This window comes from Loxodonta africana, chromosome 5 (genome assembly GCF_030014295.1).
Source record: "Loxodonta africana isolate mLoxAfr1 chromosome 5, mLoxAfr1.hap2, whole genome shotgun sequence".
NCBI classification, from domain to species: domain Eukaryota; kingdom Metazoa; phylum Chordata; class Mammalia; order Proboscidea; family Elephantidae; genus Loxodonta; species Loxodonta africana.
In genome coordinates, this window is record NC_087346.1 from 47,984,124 (window position 1) to 48,007,607 (window position 23,484).

The following is a 23,484-nucleotide window of genomic DNA, read 5'->3' on the forward strand; positions in this document are numbered from 1 at the left end:
TCTGCTTCAAATGGTTTTTAATGGCTGATTTTTTGGAAGTAGATCACCAGGCCTTTCGAGTTGCCCAGGGGTAGAGTTGAACCTCCCACCTTTCTATTACGAGCTGAGTATGTTAATCATTTATACCATCCAGGGACTTTGTAGTGTTCGGTACATAAGATATATTCATTAGCTATTTTGTGAATGAATGAGTGAAGATTGTTTAAGATGAGTAACATGATTTGTGCCCTCATGTGATTTTACAGTTTATTGGAGGAGATATGACGTATATGCACATATAACTTTAATGCAAGTTAGAACATTATAGGCCTAGTTAAAGAATTGCAAACGAAAGTGGGATGGAATCAGACTTGTGTTTTCAAAGAAAATTAATCTGACATGGGAGCTTAGAATGTATTATGGGTTGAGACAAGAGCTAAGGAGTCAACTACAGTTCTTTGCATATATAATGGGTACTTGAACCTGGAGACAGTCAGAAAATTGCATAAAGGCTTCTGCTTCCAGAGACTTCTGGAAGAATTGGAATGGATGAAAAGTACAAAAAAGTCACCAAAGATAAACCTCATCTAATTAAATTTTTGCACTTAGTGGTCGTTTGACTATTGTTAGATCTTTTTCTTCATTAATTTCTGGCGTTATAATGGTAGAGAGGTGAATCAGTGAGGTAAAGTCTTGGCCAGCTTAGTGGTGTGTAGCTTAGTGGTGTGTAGTAAACAGAAGGGGTGTGTGTGTGTGTGTGTATGTATGTATGTGTGTGTGTGTGTGGCCATTGCATACATGTTGTATGCATTGTTTGATATTATCTATTGCACTTTTTCTTGGTGTTGGGGTAATGCCGGGTTTAAATGAGGGAGGTTCTGAGAAGCACTGATTGGGGATGGAGAAGACAAAGAACATCTACTCCTATTTTTTTTTTTTTTTTGGCATTTATGTGCTGAGAAATGATGGGGTAAATCTGTTAGGAATGGCTTCCAACCTGCTTGTTCAGGTGAGAAACTGTTAAGGGTGGAACAGAGGGTGAGGTTGAGCTTGGGTCACATGTTATATATCCTTTGAGACAATGGATCCATTCTGATCTATCACATTTCCCCACTTAAGTTGATTGTGTATGGTGTGATCACTGTTTCCAAGAGATTTTGGAAAAACAAGGGAGGGACATTCGTAATTCATTTGACTGGTATGTCAAGAATTTAGTTGGCTCAAATGGCAGGTATGATGGATATCCATATGTGGAAATGCTCTTCATTCTTTCCATATCTAACTCCCAAGTCTACATCTTTACTCACTATCCTGGGAGTCACATGCATCTTTTTGTACATAATATGAACAGTTACAGCAAGGGTTTATCGATCTTTTACTATGTGACATAAGGTCTTTTTAATCACTTTGTATGTATTATTACATTTCATACCCACAGGAATCCTATGATAAAGATACTTTCAGTATCTTCATTTTACACATGAGGAAATTGTGGAAATTGTAACTTGGCCAATGTCATGCACTAAGTGGTAGAACCCCCAGGCAGTCTTAAACATGCTGTAGTGCCTGTTTTGGATTATAGTCTAGAAAATCTTACTTTGTTTAGCCGGGGCTACCATTACCTCAGATTTTGAACTATGGACAGAAGTTACTAATCACCAATCACTTATCTAGCTCTACTGCTTGGTCATGTTAAAGGAATGGGATAAGTAAGGCTACAGATGACTGTCCCCATCATCCATTCTAGAGAGTTTATAACCTGATTAGGAAATAAGATGGAAGCTAGTGAAAAATAGGTATGCAGGATGAAATTGCATAGTTAAGTAATCACCAGAGGTAATGTTAAACAGGAAACATCACAAGACTGTGTATAATTAATTGCCAAATGAATACTGTAGATACAATGTACTGCTAGATTAGAAGGGAGAGGGATCCTTTTGTGTTGGAAATGACTCATGGAGGAGTTACAGCTCAGTCAATTCTTTTTTTGAAGAGTTTCGCTTATCTAATTTGGTTTTTAAAATATATACTTATTGAATGTCTGCATATACCAAATCTATCTGTAGTATTAATCACAACATAGATTTTCCTGTGTGTTACAAGAATCCTTTCTTATAGAATGAGATTTTTTTGTATATATATGTATTTATGTTTATATGTATTTGTATACACACACATAGATATGAACTTTTCTCAGAAAAAAATATTTTGAGCAGCAAGTTTTCATAATTCCAAGTTTCAAAAGTTTTCTTGGAGAAAAGCACATTAATCAACTTGAACCTTCTTCTGTGTGTAAGCTTCAGGAAAGAGTGAAATACCCATGTCTAGTGTTAAAACTTTCAGTTCAGGTCTCCCTTGCAGTCTGGAAGTTTTTTGCCAATGAAGCCACTCCCTCTTCTGGCAGTTTAAAGAGTGGAAACCTTCCATGATCATGCCTGTGAAGCAAGTACGTTTCTAACTGCACGAAACTGGAGAAAAGTGGTTTGTGCTTAGATGTTGGGAAATGAGTTGAAGCAGTGAGGGAAGAATAGATGAAGAGAGTACTTTAACTGAATTACTAACTCTAACTGTAGGTAAGACATTGCTGCAGGGTGGGAATTTGAGCTCCTGTGAGAAGAGAGGTAAACTTTCCTAAACTATAGATCCTTTATTCCTTCCTAGGGATGTTCAAAGTAGGTGGGTGATTTGCAGCTTTCGTGCTTTGCATGGTTCACGCTGTATTCCTGTTTCCCAGTCACACCCATCCTGAGAGATGTTGGGGGCGCAGGGACTTAGTTTCCTAATCATAAAAACCCATTACTTTTCAACCATGACTGTGTTGTTAGGTGCTGTTGAGTTGGTTCCAACTCACAGTGTTGCGTTCTGTTGTATGACCCTGTGTACAACAGAACGAAACACTGCCTGGTACTACCCTATCCTCAGTATCGTTGCTAACCAGGACTGTAATTTATGGGTATCTTCTTTAAATTTAAATTTAGTGTTATCAATTTCTTTTGGTGGTGATGGGAGTTAAGGGAGAGACAAATGAACATAAATAGAATTGGGAAAGGAGGCCTGAAGTTGAGAAAGACTGACGTTGCTCAGGGAGAAGAAAAACGACTCCAAATGAAGGCAGCTAAATGTAGTTGGTAATGAGTTTGAGAGTTACTTGTATTTAGAATGGCATTTCCTCTGGGGACTGTGAACATTACTAAGTGCAAACATTATTAGGATTATTTGCGATGCAATTTATTTAAAAAAAAAAAAAACAGTTGTTAAGCCCTAGACAACGTAAGGAACTATGTAGTTTTCAGAGATTTCCCATTTCCAACTCCAGATTGCAGTAGACTCCTGTTTGTAGTTGAAACTAATTTATCCTCAAACTATTCCCAGGTCTCCTTTTCACTAGCCAAGTGGGTTCATTGAGTCTTGAGATTTATTTTATAAAGAAAATGAAGCTATCGCTGAATTACCTTTGTGGTGGCTGAGTTTGGTAGCATAGAAAACCTTCAGAATAGTTAAAAAAAAAAAAAAAAAAATAGAGCCTTGTTTAATTCGGTTTCTGTCTCCTTCCAAAGATCCTCTGTTGCTTTTCTTGGCCTGAAGTTTAGAAGAACATAACTTCACAAAAATCTGTGACTCTAGATCAAAGGTGTTAACCTGAAAAGTAGTATTATGCCTTCCAAGTCCAAATATTTAACACCTTCACTTATTCATAACCAACTGAATAGTTAGAGAAAAAAATCAATTGAGCATTAATAAGGCCTTGAATGTTTAGTTCTATGAACCTAGTTCAGATAATCCAGAGTCATCCTCAGTTTATCCAGTGAGCCTTTTAGATCTCTAACCATGTTAGAGAATACAACATAATGGTTAATAATTTCGCCTCTGGAGTCAGACACCCCTGGATTGAAATTCTAATTCTGTCACTTACTAGCTGGGGAATCACAGGCAAGTGACTTAGCTCCTTTAGTTTTCACATCTGCAAACTGAAAAAATGAAACATTCATAGGATGGTTGTTTGAACTAAAAAGTAAGAAAGACAGTAACATTTACTGAGCATTTATGATATTTCAGACACTTATATATCTAGTGAATTACATTTACTAGCTCATTAAATAAGACACTTCCCTGGGGGTGCGGTGGTTAAGCGTTCACCTGCTAATCAAAAGGTCAGAGGTTTGAACCCACCAGCCACTCCATGGGAAAAAGATAAAGATGTGGCAGTCGGCTTCTGTAAAGACTTACAGACTTGGAAACCCTATGGGGCAGTTATACTCTTCCCGATAGGGTTGCTATGAGTTGGAATTCAACTTGACAACAATAGCTTTGGGTATGGTTTATATCATTTCAAATAATAAATAAGACAATGCATGTAAATGCTTAGCATCATTCCTGATTCAGATTAAATGTTCAATACATAGTTATCAAAAAAAAATTTATTTTTTTTCTTTACATAGTTATCATTGTAATACTGTGCCACTTGATATACCTTTATTATCTTTAACAAAATTGTCTTTCATTGAAGACCTAAATACCGTAGGGCCAGTCAGCTTATACAGGAGAGCATAGCTACAAATAGACAGTAGGAATTAATGAAATAAAAAGTTCAGTGAGAAATAAATCAGTCCAGGGACTATGGTTTTACTGTTAGTTTCCATTCCAACTTTCACCTTGGGAATAGTTTTTACCATTTACCTCTACTTCCCTTATCAAACACTGGCGATACAATTCTGAATTGAGTTGAGTAATAGATCCTGGTTTGTATAAATATCGAGCCCATGTGCTATTAAAACACAGGGGTCCTTTCGTTAAGGGATGCATGCTATTGATGATACTTGCATTTGTAGATTAAAAAATGATGCTCAACAGTTTTCTTTAGGAACAGGGTTCACAGAATTTAGGTGCATTCTTTGGTTACTTCACGGGCTAGACGCGGGCACTGTCCCTAGTTATGGCATGAATGTCATTTAAGTAAATGTTCTGGGCAGGAAACAGGTCCTGTGCTAATAAGAATGATAGCTAATGTTTATAGAGTGCTTATCGTGTGCCAGGCATTGTGCTTAGTCCTTTTTTATACACCATCTCATTAATTCTCCTAATCCTGTAGGGGAAGTACACTTGTTATTCCCGTGAGGAAACTCAGCCTTAGATAGGTTAAATAACTCACTAAAAGTCATATGGAACCTGGTGGTGCAGTGGTTAAAGTGCTCAACTGCTACCAAAAGGTTGACAGTTTGAACCCACTAGTTGTTCTGCCCGAGAAAGATGTGGCAGCCTGCTTCCGTGAAGATTACAGCCTTGGAAACCCTATGGATTTCGACAGCAATGGATTTGTTTCTTTGGGGGGATTTGTTTAAAAGTTGTATAGCTAAACTCTTAAGTGGCAAAGTGAGGACTCAACTGCAAGGTGATCAGACTTCAAAACCTATGCTTCTTCCACTGTCATTCCTCATGTTGAAGAATATTATCTCCTGGAGGGACTGGTTTATTTTCCAAAAAGCTAAATGCCTCCTGTGGACCTGGATGTCAAGGTGGAAGTGGTGCCAATTTCTCAAAGCCACTGGGAACTGTACAATCATTTGAAGCAGGAAGATGTTCTCTGCTGATGTTCCTGTCTTGTTTGAGTAAAAAAGAAAACATTCCTTGTTGTTGTTGTTGAAGCTGTCTCTGCAGTAGTGAGGGCTAGCTCTAAAACCTGAAATGAATTTCTCCTTGAGTTATTTTTCAACCTTATAAAGTCATTTCCTGACTACTAACATTTGATACTCAAGTTATTATTCAACCATATAAAGTTATTTCCTGACTATTAACATTTCATACTCAAAACAATATTGTGAGAGAATTAGGACCTATGAGTTTCCCCAGAAACTGAGGCGCAAAGAAGTCATTTGACAAAAGTCAGACCAAGTGGCAAAATTTGTCCGGGAGAAGAGATGTTCCAGCTGTGAATCTCAGATCTTCTCCATTACGCTGCTGTAAGCAGGTGCTGCGCTGGTGCCGCTGCTGTGCTACAAATTCCCTGGGTATTCTGTAGTTTTTGTGCCTCACTGCCTATATCTGTATATAACTGGACCATGGAAATGTATGAATTCCTATTCCACTTCCTCACCTCTCATGCACCCCTTAACCCTTCGTGTTCTGGCTTCTGTCTCCACCACTTCCTTGAAATTACTCTACACAAAGTTACCCAGAACCTTCTAAATGCTAAATGCCATGGGCACTTCTCAGGCCTTAACTCTGTTACTTTTGACCATGTTGAACGCATCCTACTTAAACACACCCTTTCCTTGCCTGCACACTGTGTCTGCCTCATTCTTCTTACCTCTCTGCTACCTCTTTTCAATTTCGATTTCCCTTGCTTATCCTTTAAATATTAGTGTCCCTCAGGGTTCTGTCTCAAGCCTTCTTTCTTCTGATTTTATGCACTCTCTCTGTACAACATCATTCACTGTTATGGCTTATCCCTCTGATGGTTTGTAACCTATCTGTAGAGGCTTTCTAAATAGGTTGGCTTGGTTCAGATTTCTCTTCTGAGGTTCAGCCTTGCTCATCCAGCTGCCTATTGATGCCCAACTTCCCCCTTCTCAACGTGTCTAAACTTGTTGCAAATGGAACTTATCAACTCCATCCTCCATCCTCTTTTCCCAACAAAACCTGGTAACCCTGTTTTGTCAATTTTAGTGATTGACATTACCACCTGCTTGATTGACTAAGCTGAGAAACTGGGTGCTATTCCTTTTTATATAATTTACTGTATTTTTGTTGTTGTTGAGAATATACACAGCAGAACATATATTCAACAATTTCTACATGTACAATTCAGTGACATTGATTACATTTTTTGAGTTGTGCAACAATTCTCACCCTCTCTTTCCAAAGTGTTCCTTCCCTATTAACATAAACTCACTGCCCCCAAAGTTTCCTATCTAATCTTTTGAGTTGCTGTTGTCAATTTGATCCCATATCGATAGTTCTTAAAAGAGCACAGTGCTCAAGACAGACGTTCTTCAATGGTTAAGGGGAACTATTATTTGGTTTTAAGAAGACTTCAGGGGATATTATTCGTTCAAGTTTTAAGATGTAAAGATTGTTTCAGAGCAGTAGTTTCAGGGGTTCTTCTAGCCTCCATGGTTCCACAAACTCTGGATTCCATGAGAATTTGAAATTCTGATCTGCATTTTCTCCCTTTTGATCAGGATTCTTCTATAGAATCTTTGATCAAATAGTTCAGTCATGGTAGCCGGGAACTATGCAGTTCTTTTGGTCTCATGGCAAAGGCGGCAGCTGTTTATGGAGGCAGTTAGCTACACACTCCATTTCCTCCTCCTATTCCTAACTCCCCTTCTTCCTCTGTTGCTCCCCATATCGAGTGCATCGGTAAGTCCTGTTGCAATAACTTCAAAAATATCTCTTACTCAATCTCTCTAAACACCAGTGTCCTCTTTTGTGTAATGGCGATAATTTTACCTATATCATGGAATGGTTGTAGGGATGAAATCAGATAATATATCTAATTATGCAGTCTTATGCCTGGCATGCTGTGAGCCCTCAATAAATGTCTGCTATGTTGCTGCCTTTGCATACAGTCTCATCCCACGTCCCTCTTCATCTTGTGCATTGTTGCCAGAGTTGTAACACTAATATTATGATCATGTCACTGACCTACAATGGTATCTCATTATTGTTGTTAGCTGTCCTCGACATGGGCCCTAACTCGTGGCAAACCTATGTGCAATAGAAGGAAACATTGCCCAGTCCTGTGCCTTCCCCATTATCAGTTGGATAGATTGAGTGGAGGTGTATCCGAATTCTATGTAGAGGTCACAGGGAAAGTAAAGTCACAAAGAAGGGAAAATACAAAACATATTAGAACAATTTGGTTACAATAAAGAGTTCATGTATACTTTTAGAGGATGGTAAAGGGAAAGGACGATAGATAAAGAAGAGTCTTAAATGTTAGGACTTTATCCTTAAGTGTTAGGAATTTATAACAGTTTAAGGAGAACTCAGGATTTTGCAGTAACAAGACAGATATTCTGTCACAATCGGTTGTATTTATATGTCACTTTTAATAAGGTCTCTGCATGCAAAAACAGTTTGCCCTCAGCTATTTACAGAAGGTTGGTGGTTTGAACCCACCCAGCGGCACTGTGAAAGGATAGGGGAACTCCGTCCGTAAAGATTACAGTCAAGAAAACCCTATGGAGCTCAGTTCTACGCTGTATGTATCACGTGAGGTTGCCTTGAGTCGGAACTGACTCCATGGCAATAAGTTCATTTTTTTTTTTGGTTTTAAGTGATAGGACTTTATCCTCCTGGCAGAATCATGTACTTCTGAAAAAAATTTTTTTTTTTATGGTGGATGGATTGGGTAGAAGAGGGATACCCTGATGGTGACACTTCAATAGAAATAATCTTGTGGGCTTGTAGGATAAACAGGATGAGAGGTGTACTAGATAAGAAGCTCCCAACTCCTTAGCTAAGTGGAATATAAAGGCTTTGTGTGTAACTCTTATGTGCTAGGTTCTCAAATTTTTTGACTCAGCACGCTTTTGTACTCTTAAAAATTATTGAGGACATCAAAGAGCTTTCATATATGTGACTTATAGTTATTTGTATTAACATTATGGAAATTAATACTGAGAATATTGAAAAAAATATTAATTTATTAAAAATAACAATAATCCATTACATGTTAATGTATTTTATGAAAAATAATTGTATCTTCCATAAGAAAAAAAGAAGTGAGAAGAGTGGCAGTGTTTTCCATTTTTGTAAATCTCTTTATATCTGGCTTAAAGAAGACAGCTGGATTCCCAAATATACTTCTCCATTCGAACTGTTGTGACATTGAATGTTATGTAGCCTCTGAAAAACTCCATTGTTCCCTCATGAAAGAGTGAGAGTGTAAAAGGCAAATACAGTTTTCATTAATGGCTTGTGAATAGCTGTGGTAAAGCTATGAGAATTATTTTGACTCTGCATACTGTCTGGAAAGGTCTTAGGGATCCCCAGAAGTTCCCAGATTATACTTTGAGAACCACTTGCTAAGGATTGCCATACCATTGGGCCTGTGATGGACAAGGCCCTGCTTGTATGCAGGGGTAAGATGGTTCTGAAGCATGAGCTCACTCCTTATGGCATCTATCCAATCCTCCATTTGGGCAAGCAGTATGCTCTCCATGCCTTATACCCAGAGGGACTGAGTGGGAGGCCCTCAGTGAGCAGTAATACCAAAAGGCCTTTTGATCTTGGTAGCAAATCAGTGGCCTGTGGCACCATCCTATAGGTGATGGAAAGTAGGGTGGCACTTGCCACCTGGAGGCCGGTCAGGGCTGGGAAGTCAGGAAGTCAGACTGGAGTGTCTGCTGTGACACCATACCAGGCTTTTAGGGGTGAGAAGGCATTGAGAAACTGAATGTGGAGTGGAACAGGACTGGGAAACTTGACAAGAGCTATGGTAAAACAAGAAAACTTTGTAAACCTCATTTGAAAAGCATATTTTAGCTTTAATTTTTTTTGTAAAATCTTTTTTTCAAAAAACAATTTTTTTTTTTTTAATTTTGTCTGCAGTGAAAGTTTACACAGCAAATTGGGTTCCCATTTAACAATTTCTGTACAAATTGTTGAGTGATATTGGTTACATTGTTCACAAAGTATCACCATTCTCATTATTTTCCTTCTGGTTGTTCATTTCCAGTAATCTAGTTTACCTGCCCCTTTACCTTCTCATCTTTGCCTTATAGTAATGTTGACCATTTTGATTGTAAAATCTTATAAGAATTCCAAACTTTCTTAAATGTGCTAAGGGGAACCTAGGAAAAGTGACTTAAAAAAGCCATGATTTAAATTTATTTTTCTAATTGAATCAGGGATAAATGTATATTGTCTAAACTTTGGCAAATGTAGATAAGATAAAGATCACCCATAATTTCACCACTCAGAGATAAAAATTGTTAACATTTTGAACCCTGTCTCTCTCAATTACAATTAACCTTATTTACAGTAGATATCATTCTATACACATTGTTTCATAGTAATATATTTTCCTTAATAACACATCATAAAACAAAACATCTTTCTATCTTAAATAATATGTCTAGGAAAGGAGATTTTTATCTCCTTGAGGAAGAGCTTTGAGAATGAATGTGAATTTGTGTGTGTCTGTGTGTTTTGGGGTTGGCAATGTATCAGCACTGTAGTGGCTCCAGCAAGAAGTATAAGAACACCTGAGGGAAAAATGAATCCCAGGGAGACAGAGTTGGGACCACTTGGCTAGACTGCATTTGAACTTGGAGATTATCTTTCTAGAACATTCGTTTACTGAGACCTTAAAAAATTCTGCATTTTATCTTAATAAGATAGTAAGGAGTAAACCTTGAAGATAGAGTTAAGAGGGAAAAGTCTCAAGAATTTGGTAGAGGACGGTGATTCAGTATATATATAGTCCCTGGGTGGTGAAAATGGGTAATGCACCCAGCTGCTAACCAAAAGGTTGGAAGTTCAAGTCCACAGACATACCTCTGAAGAAAGGCCTGGAGATCTACTTCTGAAAAATCAGCCATTAAAAACCCTATGGAATATAGTTCTACTTTGACACACATAGGGTCCCCATGAGTCAGAGTCGACTTGATTGAAGCTGGGTATACATAATACATACATGTTGTTGTTGTCAGGTACTGTCTAGTCAGTTCTGACTCACAGTAATCCTGTGCACAACAAATCGAAACACTGCCGAGTCCTGTGCCATTCTCACCATCGTTGCTATGTTTGAGCTCACTGTTGCACCCGCTGTCTCAATTCATCTCATTGAGGTCTTCCTCTTTTTCGCTGACCCTTTACCAAGCATGATGTCCTTCTCCAGGGACTGGCCCGTTCTGATAACATGTCTGAAGTATGTGAGGTGAAGTTTCGCCATCTTCACTTCCAAGGAGCACTCTGACTGTACTGCTTCCAAGACAGATGGGCTCATTCTTCTGACAGTCCATGGTATATTCAATATTCTTCACCAGCACCATAATTCAAGTACATCAGTTCTTCTTTAGTCTTCCATATTCATTGTCCAGCTTTTACGTGCGTGTGAGGTGATTGAAAGTACCATGGCTTGGGTCAGGTGCACCTTAGTCCTCAAATGACAAGCATACATCTATATCTGAATATGAAGAGAGGTTTGGAAGTGGTATTTGAGTTCCTTGTCACTGAGGTTAGGTAGTTCCATTGCTGCATCAATAAATATCTGGAAGACATTTCCTCAGTCACTCCTGCTTTGAATGCTCTTGTCAGGAGTTTGGAACATTTAAGCCACCAGTTCTATAACATTATTCTGTGACCCATGAACGGATAAATTAATGGAATCGTTCACTTGTTTCACTGTTTAGAAAGGGCCTCCCAATTGTTAAGCTCAAACGGACCTTTTAAAATTTAAATATTTAAAAGTTTCTCTTGGAATCCTTGGCCAATTGTTATATTTGAAACACTCATATGTATTTCAATTTTTGCACTTAATTCATTTTGCTTCCTCATGATATTGTTTATGTTACTACTGTAAATTCAAGATGTTTGCAACTGGTTTAAAAAAATACTATGAAGACAGGTGAGAGGTTCATTCATTCAGCAGATATTTACTGAGCAATACTGTCTGCTAGGCACACAGTATTAGTATTAGCAAATACTAAGGTACATATGAGGTTAAGGATGTCAGAGATTTCCTTCCCATTAAGTAATTATTTTGAATCTTCACCTTTCTTGCCTCTGAGTACGCGCTTAATAATCTGTGGCCGGTCATGCTGGACTCGTAGCTCAGGTGGATGAATCAATAAGTTGGCTTCTCTGAGCAACAGAAATACTGGGTTTAAAATAAAAGTAGTGAAACAAAGCATTCATTGTGCCAGCCATTCAAGACAGCACACCTGTTACAGGAGTACTTTACGGCAATGTCAGCAGAGGGTGTTGTGCCAGGTTCTGGCCTGCTAGCTTCTACTGCTCGAGTGTGGCTGTTGCATTTGAGTGTTAAATTTTCCTCTTTGGGTGAGAGACAGGAGGGCATAGTGGGGGCTAAAGAATCATGACCATCTTTCCGTGATTCCTCATTCTTACCGTGGTCAGAAAACTTGGCCGATGTCTGAACTCCGAGATTGCTTCTGTGGTCTCTCTCAGGATAGGATCCTGAATAGGGTGTAAGAGTAATTTAACCCTTTGACTCAAGTCACTATTAGAGGTGACAAAATGCATTCCTTACCGGCATCTGAATATTTCTCTTTCTTTATCTGAGTTCGTCTTAGTGTTCAACAGTCCAACACATAGGGATGTAGCGACAAGAACAGTGGCTTAAAAGTCAGAAGGCATGTGAAGACATGGATTTGAATTCTGTCATTAGCATTTATAAATTCCTTAATCTTGGGCAATTTACCTTGCTAAGCCATGATTTTTTCATCCTAGATTTCTCCTAAAATCTACTTTAGCAGATGGTAAGGGGATTAAAAGAGAGAATATATGTTAAGCATACATTATGGTCATGGTTACTGTAGCTCTTATATATGCTTCTCAGAACTCCTATAATAACTATTGTTTAAAAAACTCACTTGTCAGTTACATTAATGTCAAGTGCATTACTGAGTTCTTCCTCACTTAATTTTCTGTGGTTTATACCTTACCTCCCAAGCCATCAAAAGCACTCAACATTTTAGGCTCAGGAGTGTATTGAACTCCTCTCAGAAGCCTTCCCTGAGTTATCTCACAATGCCTAGTGCATATCTCTATATTCTACTTTCCACATTGTATTTTACTTATCTGTTTGTATATCTATCCTATGGAATGGTGAGCTCGTTGAAGTCTGGAACCATATCTTTTTCTCAGCACCTACCAGAACACCTGGCCCAGAGAAGGTATGATCAGCTCATGTTGGGTGAATGAATAGATGAACAGGAGTGAGCGAGAAGTATAGCTGGTTACTGTGAGAGCAGAATAGCTGAAGATTGGGGATGAATTCATATTAAACCTCTTACCTGTGACATCTCTTCAAGAGGGAAGACCCGTCATTCGCCTGTGGTGTGGAGAAGGATAGCTTGCACAGCTTCCATCTTAGCTGCATGCATGGCCAAATTCTAGAAGATGGCTGTAGTTCCTGTAAAAAAGTAAAAGCTGTAGCGGTCAGCGGCAGAGTAGGGCAGGGCAGAGAAGTCCTTAAGAGAAAAGAGATTCAACAGGATTTTTTCAGACTTGCGTCCTAACCCCTGTCCTGCCTTTGGCTCCCTTTGTAGTGGAATTTAAAGTTTGTGTGGTTCAATTACTTTACAGCCTAGAAAAACTGACTGGACTTGATGTTTCATTACAATTTTGATTGTCGTAAAGTCTAAGTGAATTACGAGGTGCTCCCTCTGTCAGACTTTACCTCTGTACCTAGCAGTGTATTTATTAGGAATGTGAACTCCTAAGTTTCCCACAGAATCAGCTCATGGCAAAACGGAACCTACGTCCAGCTCTGCGGTGACTTTTAAACGGGAAGATAGTTAATTTCTGGTGTGGTATCAAGGCCTTGCCATAATGGGTACAGGGTCAGATTGTCCTGTTGTTTTATATGATTTAATGATTGCCATTTGAGAAGACAGTCAAGTGAAGAAGATAGCCTGCATATTGAGAAAAGGAAGAAATGTAGAAGCTTTAAAAAGTGAAAAATTTTTTATCTTTTTTTTTCCTTCTCCACAAGATCTGAATGTATATCTCATTCATGAGCTTTAAAAAATGGCTTTTAAATAATCGTTAGTTGCCATCGAGTCAATTCCGACTCATGTTGGCCTGTGTGTGCAGAGCTGAAGTGCTCCATAGGGGTTTCAAGGCTGTGATCTTTTGGAAGCAGATTGCCAGCCTTGTCTTCTGAGGACCTCTGGGTGGGTTCGAACTGCCAACCTTCAGCTAATAGTTGAACGCTTAACCATTTGTGCTACCCAGGGACTCCTTTTAAATAATTATTTGTGTACAAACAGGACTTTTTCATTTGTAGTGGAAGAAACTCAATTTTAACTAGCTTAAGCCAAGAAGGAAGTTGTTGACTCAGGTGACTGAAGAATTGAGGGACAGAATTAGATTTCTGCACGGCTGTATCCAGGAGATTAATGATGGTATTGGAATCTTTTTCTTTACTTCTTAGCCAGCCTCTTTTCACATGGTGAAAAAAGTGGCCAAGGAGTGCTAGACTCATGACCTACCAATTTAGAAATCCTAGTGGAGAAAGGCTTCTTCAGTAGCTCTCCCAGAGAGTGGATAGGCCTGGGTCCTGTGTTCCCTGGCCAGCCCCTCCATTTACCCCACTAAATCACATGGAAGGGGTCTCCCATGGCAGTAAGGCAGTCTGTTACTGGATGATGGTGGAGGGATCTCAGGTCGGCCAAAGTAATAGGTATTCACCGCATTTTACTGGCCTAGATTATTTCTTACTCTTTGGGCTTGTTTTCCTGTCTCTTTCTTAAATGTCTCCCTTTCCTGCTTTTGCATAAATTGTAGATGTATTCCCAAAACTTTTAGTCTTCTTTCTCTACACTCTCGCATGATGATCTCCTCCACTCCCACTTAGCTATTATCTCATTGCAGAAGAGAGCTGCATCCTTATCTCAGAGAAAGCTCACTGGTCATTTCCATCTGGGTGTCTCCTGGGATTGCAGCTTAAAATCTCCAAGGCCAAACTTGTCATCATCCCCCCAAATGTGTTTCGCTTTCCAGGTTCCCTAGTCTCACTGGTAACCACATCCTCTTTCTACTTTCCTAGTCGTTTTTTGGTGATTTCACTTGGCATACCTCTTCTCCCTCATAGGAACTCCATAGGCTACTTCACCATGATGTCTCTCGTGAACTTAACCACTTTCCCTCTGGTTTTATACATATTGGTGTATATGATTTATTTCTGCCACAGTTGTTTAGGTTTCTTGAGGGAAGGTCTATGACTTATCTTTATTCTATTTCTTTCTTTGTTGTCATCCTCCAGCTTGCCCCACCTTCCACTTCTGCTATCAATATTATGCCCAGATTTTTATGTTCAATAAATATTTGTGAATGAATAATAATAATAAAAATACATGTAACATGTAGTATAATTACAGCATTCCCTGGGTGGCACAAATGATTAAGCACTCAAATATTGACCAAAAGGTTGGCAGTTCAAACCCACGCAGAAGTGCCTTAAAGAAGGGCCTAGTAGTTTTCTTCCAAAAATTCACAGCCATAAAAACCCTATGGAGTCCACTTCTACTCTGCAATATATGGGGTCACCATGAGTCTGAATCGACTTGATGGCAACTGTTTAATATAATTGCATGGTTATTATACGTGATATCCAAGCTGGGTAATTTCAAATCTTGCCGTGAGCCTTGGTACTTATAAGCAGGTTTCACCTGTACAAAAATGTTGAGGGAGGAAATTTTCCCAGTCACTTAATCTTCCCCGTGTTATCCCCTACACCAGCTCTCAGCCTTTACACAAACACATAATGAAAAAGAAGCAGAGAAACCTCTAACTAGGAAGAACTGCTGAGGAAGAAGGAGCAGGGGAGGCAGAAGATATACGTGGAACTATTTGTTAATGTGATTCAGTCTTGTTTATAACTTGGGTCTACACCTTCCTACCTGTTCTGCTACCTTCCTTTGGTGTTTCATGCTTATAAAGCCCATTGGAGATGACCTTAATGTGACAGAATACCAGCAAATGGCAATTTAACTCCATATTTAGAAAACGTCTTTAGGAAAAGAGACAATCCACTTAACCTTAGGATAATTGCAGGTGGGAGATTGTCTCTGATAGCACAGAGCTCAAACGGCTGCAGCAAACCTCAGGATGGGACTCCTGAGAAAAGCAGCATAATAAAAGCCAAATAGGTGGAAAGAAGGAACCTGTCAGTGCGTATTAGTGAGGGAGATGGTGCAAGGGCACAGGGTTTTCTTAAGGCACATATTATGCAGTATAATCACCCGAATTCATTTCTGAGGAACACTCGCTGCTCCTTCTAGTGCCATAATTCATTCATTGTTTGTCTTAGAGATGAAGGGGTGTGCTTGAGAGGGTGTTTGAAATTCCTTGGGCAATGGTTCAACTGGTTTTGTTGTCTCTCTCACTATTCAGGCCTTGGGCTCTCATCCTGTTTTGTCCCTGCTCTGGCAGACACCACCCTTTCTTAGACGACAGCTTTCTTTTGTTTTGGGTTCAACTGTATTAAATCAAAGTATAATAGAAATAAAGATTGTTTGAAGCCAAAATATGCTGCTGTTGAAAATGATGTAGTGTATTGCCAGTACATAGCTATTTTAAATAAAGCAGGCCTGCCATGAATTCAGTTTGTCTCCACCGTTAGTATTTTCTTTCTGTTATCACAAAGCAAGGCCTTGAGTCTTGTCATCTCTCCACCTCTGAGTTCTTCCTGGTGATTGGTCAGTGGCCACTGTCAAAGTGCTATTACCCACGACCACCTGCCCAGCCATGATATCTGCTGTGTAGATCATTGAGACTCTAAAGGCTATCGTACAGCATTGGTTATTTATTCACTGGACTGTACTGTTTTTATTTTTTTCTTCACCTATATGTAGAAGAGTGTCTTTAATTCTATACAAAGGGATTTTGGGCATCCTCAAGAGCAGTGGCTTTCAAATCCTTGACTGCCATTTATAGAAAGAAAGAAATTTTACATTGTGACCAGGGGCGGATTATCCAACAAACAAGGTAAGCACAGCCTGTGCTTACCTGGTTTACTGGGTCATCCACTCAATCAGAGACTCTAAATTTGAAAAGGGGCTTTGAATCTGTAGGAAGGTGCTGTGGGGTTGGGAGAGAGACAGATACCAGCCATACCTAGAAGCAGAATCTTTGATGTGGTGAAAAAATGTGAAATTGTTCACCAAGGATCATCTGGTAAGCAAGGTAAGCACCATGCTGACCTTGCCTGTTGGATAATCTGCCCCAAGTGTGACCTAGTGTATTTGTGTGTGGATGTGTATAACTGAAACTAAAGTATGACCCATGCTATGCGTGATGCGCTCTATAGTTTCTATCCTGTTTTAATTTACTTCATTAAAAAATGCTGTCTATGACTTATTAAACAAATTTCCTGAATCACTAATGGGTCATAATTTGAGTCAGAGTCATCAAATTTTATGAAGTTTTAGAATGTTAATTCTGAGAGGACTTGGGAGATTATCTAGGCACCCTCCCCTTTTCCTCCTCTTTCTAGTCGGAGGAACTTGAAGTCCAAGTAGGTTAAGACTTCCTTGCAGGGAAACAGTAGTGCTTTGTGTTTGTACTCTTACACCTATTTATTCCTGGAATCATGCAGTGGGCAGTCGAACCGCATCGGCTCTGTAATTTTTGAGCCTAGCAATTATGCTCCTGGGCGGCTTCATAGTGATGAATAAACTGTACTCAGTTTCCCTTCTCCTTTTGACTATAGAGCTATTTTCTCCCTCCATGAGTTTATTATCCTCTATTTTAGGCCTAAAGGAAGACTTTTTACAGGGCATTGCATTTGCTGTTTTTGGTGGCGCTCGGCAATCATCATCCGAACCCAAAGGAGAGAGTGGGTTGAATAGGGAACAGTTTTAGGTTCATGGTTAGACACTAAAAAAAAGGTCTAAATGTGCATTTTCTTTAAAGTAGTTGAATTTTCGTTTTTGACATCTGCGTATATCTTGTATATTTGGTGTTTTTTTAATCTTTATAATCAGTAATGTTCTCCTGGTACCAAAGTAGTTTGCCGCTGGGGGTGCAAATGGTTAACATGATTGGCTGTTAACTGAAAGGTTGGAGGTTTGTGTCCACCCAGAGGCACTTTGGAAGAAAGATTTGGCAAGGTACTTCCAAAAAATCAGCAATCGTAAACCCTACGGACCACAGTTCTACTCTGGCACACATGGGGTTGCCATGAGTTGGAATCAACTTGATAGCAACATTTTTTTTTTTTTTTCCCTCCCAAATTCTCAAACAATGAGCATCAACTTTGGAGTTCTCTATATCATTCATAGCTAAGGTCTTAAACCAAATAGAAACCAAACCCACTGCTTGTCAGGTCTATTTGGACTCATAGAGACCTTATAGGACATGGTAGAACTGCCCCATAGGGTTTCCAAGGCTGAAGTCTTTACAAAAGCAGACTGCCACATCTTTCTCCTGTGGAGAAGCTGGTGTGTTCGAACTGCCCCAACCGTTTCTTTAGCAGCTGAGTGCTTAACCACTGTGCCACCAGCCTGTAAGTTCTTAGTGGGGTTTAAGTATTGGCTAACGTGCACAAGCAACTTTTTTCAATTGTGCTTATTAAAGACTCTTCTGTTTGAGTGAATGTCTGTTTTTCCTACTGTATAATTCTTCAGATATTTATTAACAATAGCAACACATTTAATTTCTTTTATATAGTTTATAATGTAAGTATGTAGAAGATACATTACAGTTAAAATGTGCCCAAGAGCAAAATGATACCTTTAAAAAGTTATTTTAGTAAAAAAAAATTTTGTAATTTTTTCTGTAATTCATTAAATTTGTAATTAATAGTTAATGAATTTCTAAACAACACGGCTCTATTTTAGAAACTTCATATAGTATAGAAAAGCTATTTGCCATCATTGAGAATACATATTTTAGTAAACAATAGTTTGTGCTAAGAACAGACTTGAAATCAACTTTTCTATATTGGAGTTATTATTGCTGTGTAGGAGGAGGGATGCATTTCTTGACTGTGAAATTGTAAAGGAAGTGTAGGTATTTGTCTACAAGAAATGTTATAGAGAGCCACTCTAGCAGCCCTCACCAAATATCCATTAGCACCAAAGTAAGCAGAGAGGGGTGACAGAAAACATGGAACCATTTTGGAGCCCTTTGGTTTGCTTTTCATATTTCTAAAGTTCTTGGGCATCCCCGAACCAATTCTTATTTTTTTGTCTGCTTATATAGGTAGATTACTGATTAAGAAATTTATTTACTTTTTTCTTTGTTGTTATTTGTTATTTTTCTTGTTTCTGGGTTTTAGGAGATTTGGACTGTTGCACAATTTAAGAGGCCCATATATTTCTGTAGTGGGCTTTTATATAAAGCCGGGCTTTTAGGTGCAATATTCTGTGTACCTTTATAGCATCTTTGCTTGGGTGCTTTATTACATTAACATATATTTGTTTACTTTGTTTATTCTGTTTTAGTGTTTATCTGCTGAGGAGATCTTTTACCTTCATGGCTTTTCAAATGCTACCCAGATAACCAGCTCTAACTTGTCTACCATCTGTCCAGCAGTCTTACAGCAATTGAGCCTTCACCCTTGTGAGGCTAGGCCAAAGCGTAATACAAAATCAAGTCTTTCGGAAGGTATGTTGGGATTTTTTCCTCCTATTTGTTTGAAAAATTTATTGGCCAGTTTGAAATGAAGTTAATATGCTTCTTTTTTCTGCTTTATTGTTTTTAATTAATCTATGTAGAACTCCTTGGTAAAAATATTTATATTCTGAAAGTAGTTAGAATAAGAATTATTAGAACTTGTTGAAGCTTCATAAGTCATACTCTTCCATTTGAGGAGTCAAAGTTATACTAGGAACCACTTAGAAACCTAAATAAAAATTCCTGGTTTTAAGCAACGTATACTTTATGATGTGCACATTGGATTGCACATTGAATATTTGGCTCGTAATTGATCAGTTAATTTATATTAACTTTTTCTTATATTGTCTTAAACCTTGTTAGTTTATCTGCAATTATCAGTAAACTGATAAGGGAACTAGCTTGCTTTTAGATTAAATCTTATTCCTTTAATTTTCATAAATGAAAAAAATTGCCAACAATTATTATGTCTATAATTTTTAAGGAATAATTTGCTGTGAAGTCATTAAAAAATACAAGAAAAAGAGTATGTATTTGATATATAGTTCATATGCATAACCTGTAGAAGTGTACTTTCAACAGTGAAATAAACCAGTTGTTCAGGGGGGTGTATTTGCCAGTTATGTGCAATTTTTTGGTGTCCTGAAATTGTGAACTTAACCCATATGGATATTTTATTTCTCACTTTTTCATTCATGAATTCGTTCAATAAATATTTATTGAACTACATGGCAAGCAGTGTTCTATGCATTGGTTATTTGTGATGGTTAAGGTTGTGTATCTGCTTGGTTGGGCCATGAATCTCAGTGGTTTGGTAGTTATGTAATGATGTAGTTTGGTAGTTATATAATGATATATTCATCCTTCATGATGTGATCTGATGTGATCAGCCAATCAGTTGTAAGGGGAGTTTCTTCGAGGGTGTAGCTTGCATCATTTTATATATATATACACACACACACACATACCTATGTATATATATGTATATACATATACATACACATACATACACACAGATATACATATACATACATATATATATATATTCTGGCAAAGCTTGCTTGCTTGTTCTGGATCCTGCATTTGGCTTGTTATCATTTGACGTCTGGTTCTTGGGACTTGAGCCAGCTGCCTGCAGTATTGCCTGCTGATTTTGGGATTCTTCAGCCTCTGAAACCTGTGAGCCAGTGACCTGTCTTCTTACCTGCTGATCTTGGGTTCATCAGCCCCAGCAGCTATGCGAGTCAGGAGAAGCTACCAGCCTGATGCCTGACTTACAGACTTGGGACTTTACAACTGTGTGAGCCATTTCCTTGAGATAAATCTCTGTGTGTGTGTGTGTGCATGTGTGTGTCTGTATGTATATATATATACACTTCACTGGTTTTGCTTCTCTAGAGAACCCAGCGTAGGACAGTATTTATAAGTGAACAAGAAGAAAATTTCCATGCCTTTTTAGGGCTTAAACAGTTTAGTGAAGAGAGATACTAAACATCGAAACAAACAAGCAAATCAGTACTATAACTTCAGAGTGATAATACCAAGAAGAAAATAAAGTAGGTAAGGGACAGAAGGAGGTGCTGGATAGGTGTGATTTTTGACAGGTCAATAAGGGCCTCTCTCATGAGATAACATCTGAGCAGAGTCTTGACTGAGGAGAAAGAGAGTGTCATGGCAAGATCATCTCTGGGGAAAGGATATTCTTGGCTGAGGGAAAAGTGAGTATAAGCTTAGGAATGAGCTTGGCCTGTGTAAGGAGCAGTAAGAAGGCCTGTGTCTGAAGCATAGTGGGCAGGAGAGAGAGTAGGAGGAGGTGATATTTGGGAGGTAGGCAGGGTCTTATAAAGTGCAGTAAAATGATTGGGTTTTATTCTGAATGTGGTATGAAGCCACGGTGGTCTTCTAAACAGTGGGGTGTTTGATTTCATTTAAATTTGTAAGAGGGTACTCCACCTGTGGTTTGAAGAATAGATTGTAATGGGCCAACAGTAAGAAGCAAAGAGATTGCTCAGGAACCTATTGCCAGGGGTTGATGCTAGAGGTGATGGTGACTTGGATTAAGGTAGGAGGGACAGAACTGGGGAGAAGTGATAAAGTTTAGGATAGATTTTGGAGATTATGCTAAAATAATTTGCCTCTGGACTGGATGCAGGAAAGGGAAAGGTGCATCAAGATTTGGGTGAGACAAAGTGGATAAATGGTTTCTGGGATGGAGAAAATTGGAGAGGAGCAATTTGCTGGTCAGGAAGGGGTTGGTGAGGATCAAGAATATAATTTTTGATCTTGGGGGACTTTTGGCTCAATTGGCATAACAGTTTATAAAGAATATATTCTATATACTACTTTGGTGAGTAGTGTCTGCGGTCTTAAAAGCTTGTGAGTGGCCATCTAAGATACTCCATTGGTCCCACTCTGTCTGGAGCAAGGGAGAATGAAGAAAACCAAAGACACAAGGGAAAGATTAGTCCAAAAGACTAATGGACCACAACTACCACAGCCTCTGCCAGACTGAGTCCAGTGCAACTAGATGGTGCCTGGCTACCACCACGGACTGCCCTGACAGAGATCACAATAGAGATCTGAACAGAGCTGGAGAAGAATGTAGAACAAAATTCTAACTCACAAAAAAAGACCAGACTTACTTGCCTGACAGGGACTGGGGAAACCCTGAGGGTATGGCCCCTGGACACCCTTTTAACCCAGTACTGAAGTCACTTTACTTGGATTGAATTATGTCCCCCCAAAAATATGTGTATCAGTTTGGCTGGGCCATGATTCCCAGTATTGTGTGGTTGTTCTCTCTTTTGTGACTGTAATTTTATGTTAAAGATGATTAGGGTGGGATTGTAACACCCTTACTAAGGTCACATCCCTGATCCAGTATAAAGGGAGTTTCCCTGGAGTGTGGCCTGCACCTCTTTTTATCTTACAAGAGATAAAAAGGGAAGCAAGCAGAGAATTGGGGACTTCATACCACCAAGAAAGAGGCACCAGGAGCAGAGTGCGTCCTTTGGAAGACTGACAAGAAGAACGTTTCTCCAGAGCAGACAGAGAGAGAAAGCCTTCCCCTGGAGCTGACGCCCTGAATTTGGACCTGTAGCCTACTTTATTGTGAGGAAATAAGGTTGTCTTTGTTAAAGCCGTCCACTTGTGGTATTTCTGTTACAACAGCACTAGGTGATTAAGTCATCACTTTTGAAGTTCACCCTTCAGCCAAAGATTAGACAGGCCTATAAAACAAACAATAACACACATAGTTCAATCATGTATATGAGACTAAATGCACCACGAGCCCAGGGGCAAGGATGAGAAGGCAGGAAGGGACAGGAAAGCTGGATGAATGGAAATGGGGGACCCCAGTTTGAGAAGGGGAGAGTGTTGACATGTCGTGGGGTTGGCAACCAGTGTTACAAAACAATATGTGTATTAATGGTTTAATGAGAAACCTATTTGCTCTGTAAACCTTCATCTAAAGTACAATAAAAAAAATTGAAATTCAAGGGATTAAAAAAAACCAAAAACCGTGAGAAAACAAATGCTTATTGTAAAAAAAAACTAAAAATAAAAAAGAGCATAATTTTTGACATGGTCAGCTATTGACATAGACACTGAAGTGCAGATGTCCAGTGGGCTGTGGCATGTACACATATGGAGCTCAAGGGAGAGAGCAAGGCTGGAGATTTGTCGTAGTAGAGATGGTATTGAAAACTGGAGGTCTGAGCAAATTCACCTAATGCAAGTATAAAAAAAAAATCATTGCTGTCGAGTCGATTCTGAGTATAGATAGAGAATATGAAGAGAGTATGGATAGAGAAGAAAAGGGGGGGGCCAAGAAATGAAATGGCTATTGTACTTCCTTTTGGATTCCTTTGTGTATGTATGAGTACTTAGGTTTCTCTCTATATAACAGGAAAAACAACAATGATAATAGTCAACTCTTATGTAGTACTTATTATGTACTAAGCACTGTTCCAAATACTTTACATGTATTAACTAATTTAATCTTCATACAACTCTGTGAGCTAAGCATTATTATCCCCATTTTATAGCTGGGGAAACCAAGGTACAGAGAGGTTAATGTCATTTGGCCAAAGTTATACAACTTGTGGGTGGTAGAGCCAGGCTCAAAAGCAGACAGTCTTAACTTCAGAATCCATGTTCTCTTTCATATTCTATATTTATATACACAAA

General features: G+C 38.8%; 1 protein-coding gene across 1 annotated transcript in view; it reads left to right on the forward strand.

Annotated features, from left to right (window-relative positions):
* SLC39A8 (solute carrier family 39 member 8) overlaps window positions 1-23,484 on the forward strand; it is an 83,127-nt gene that overhangs the window by 15,442 nt on the left and 44,201 nt on the right. The window contains exon 2 of the mRNA XM_064285497.1: window positions 19,122-19,284. Within this exon, the coding sequence (XP_064141567.1) occupies window positions 19,122-19,284 (163 nt within the window). The remainder of the gene's footprint in view (window positions 1-19,121; window positions 19,285-23,484) is intronic.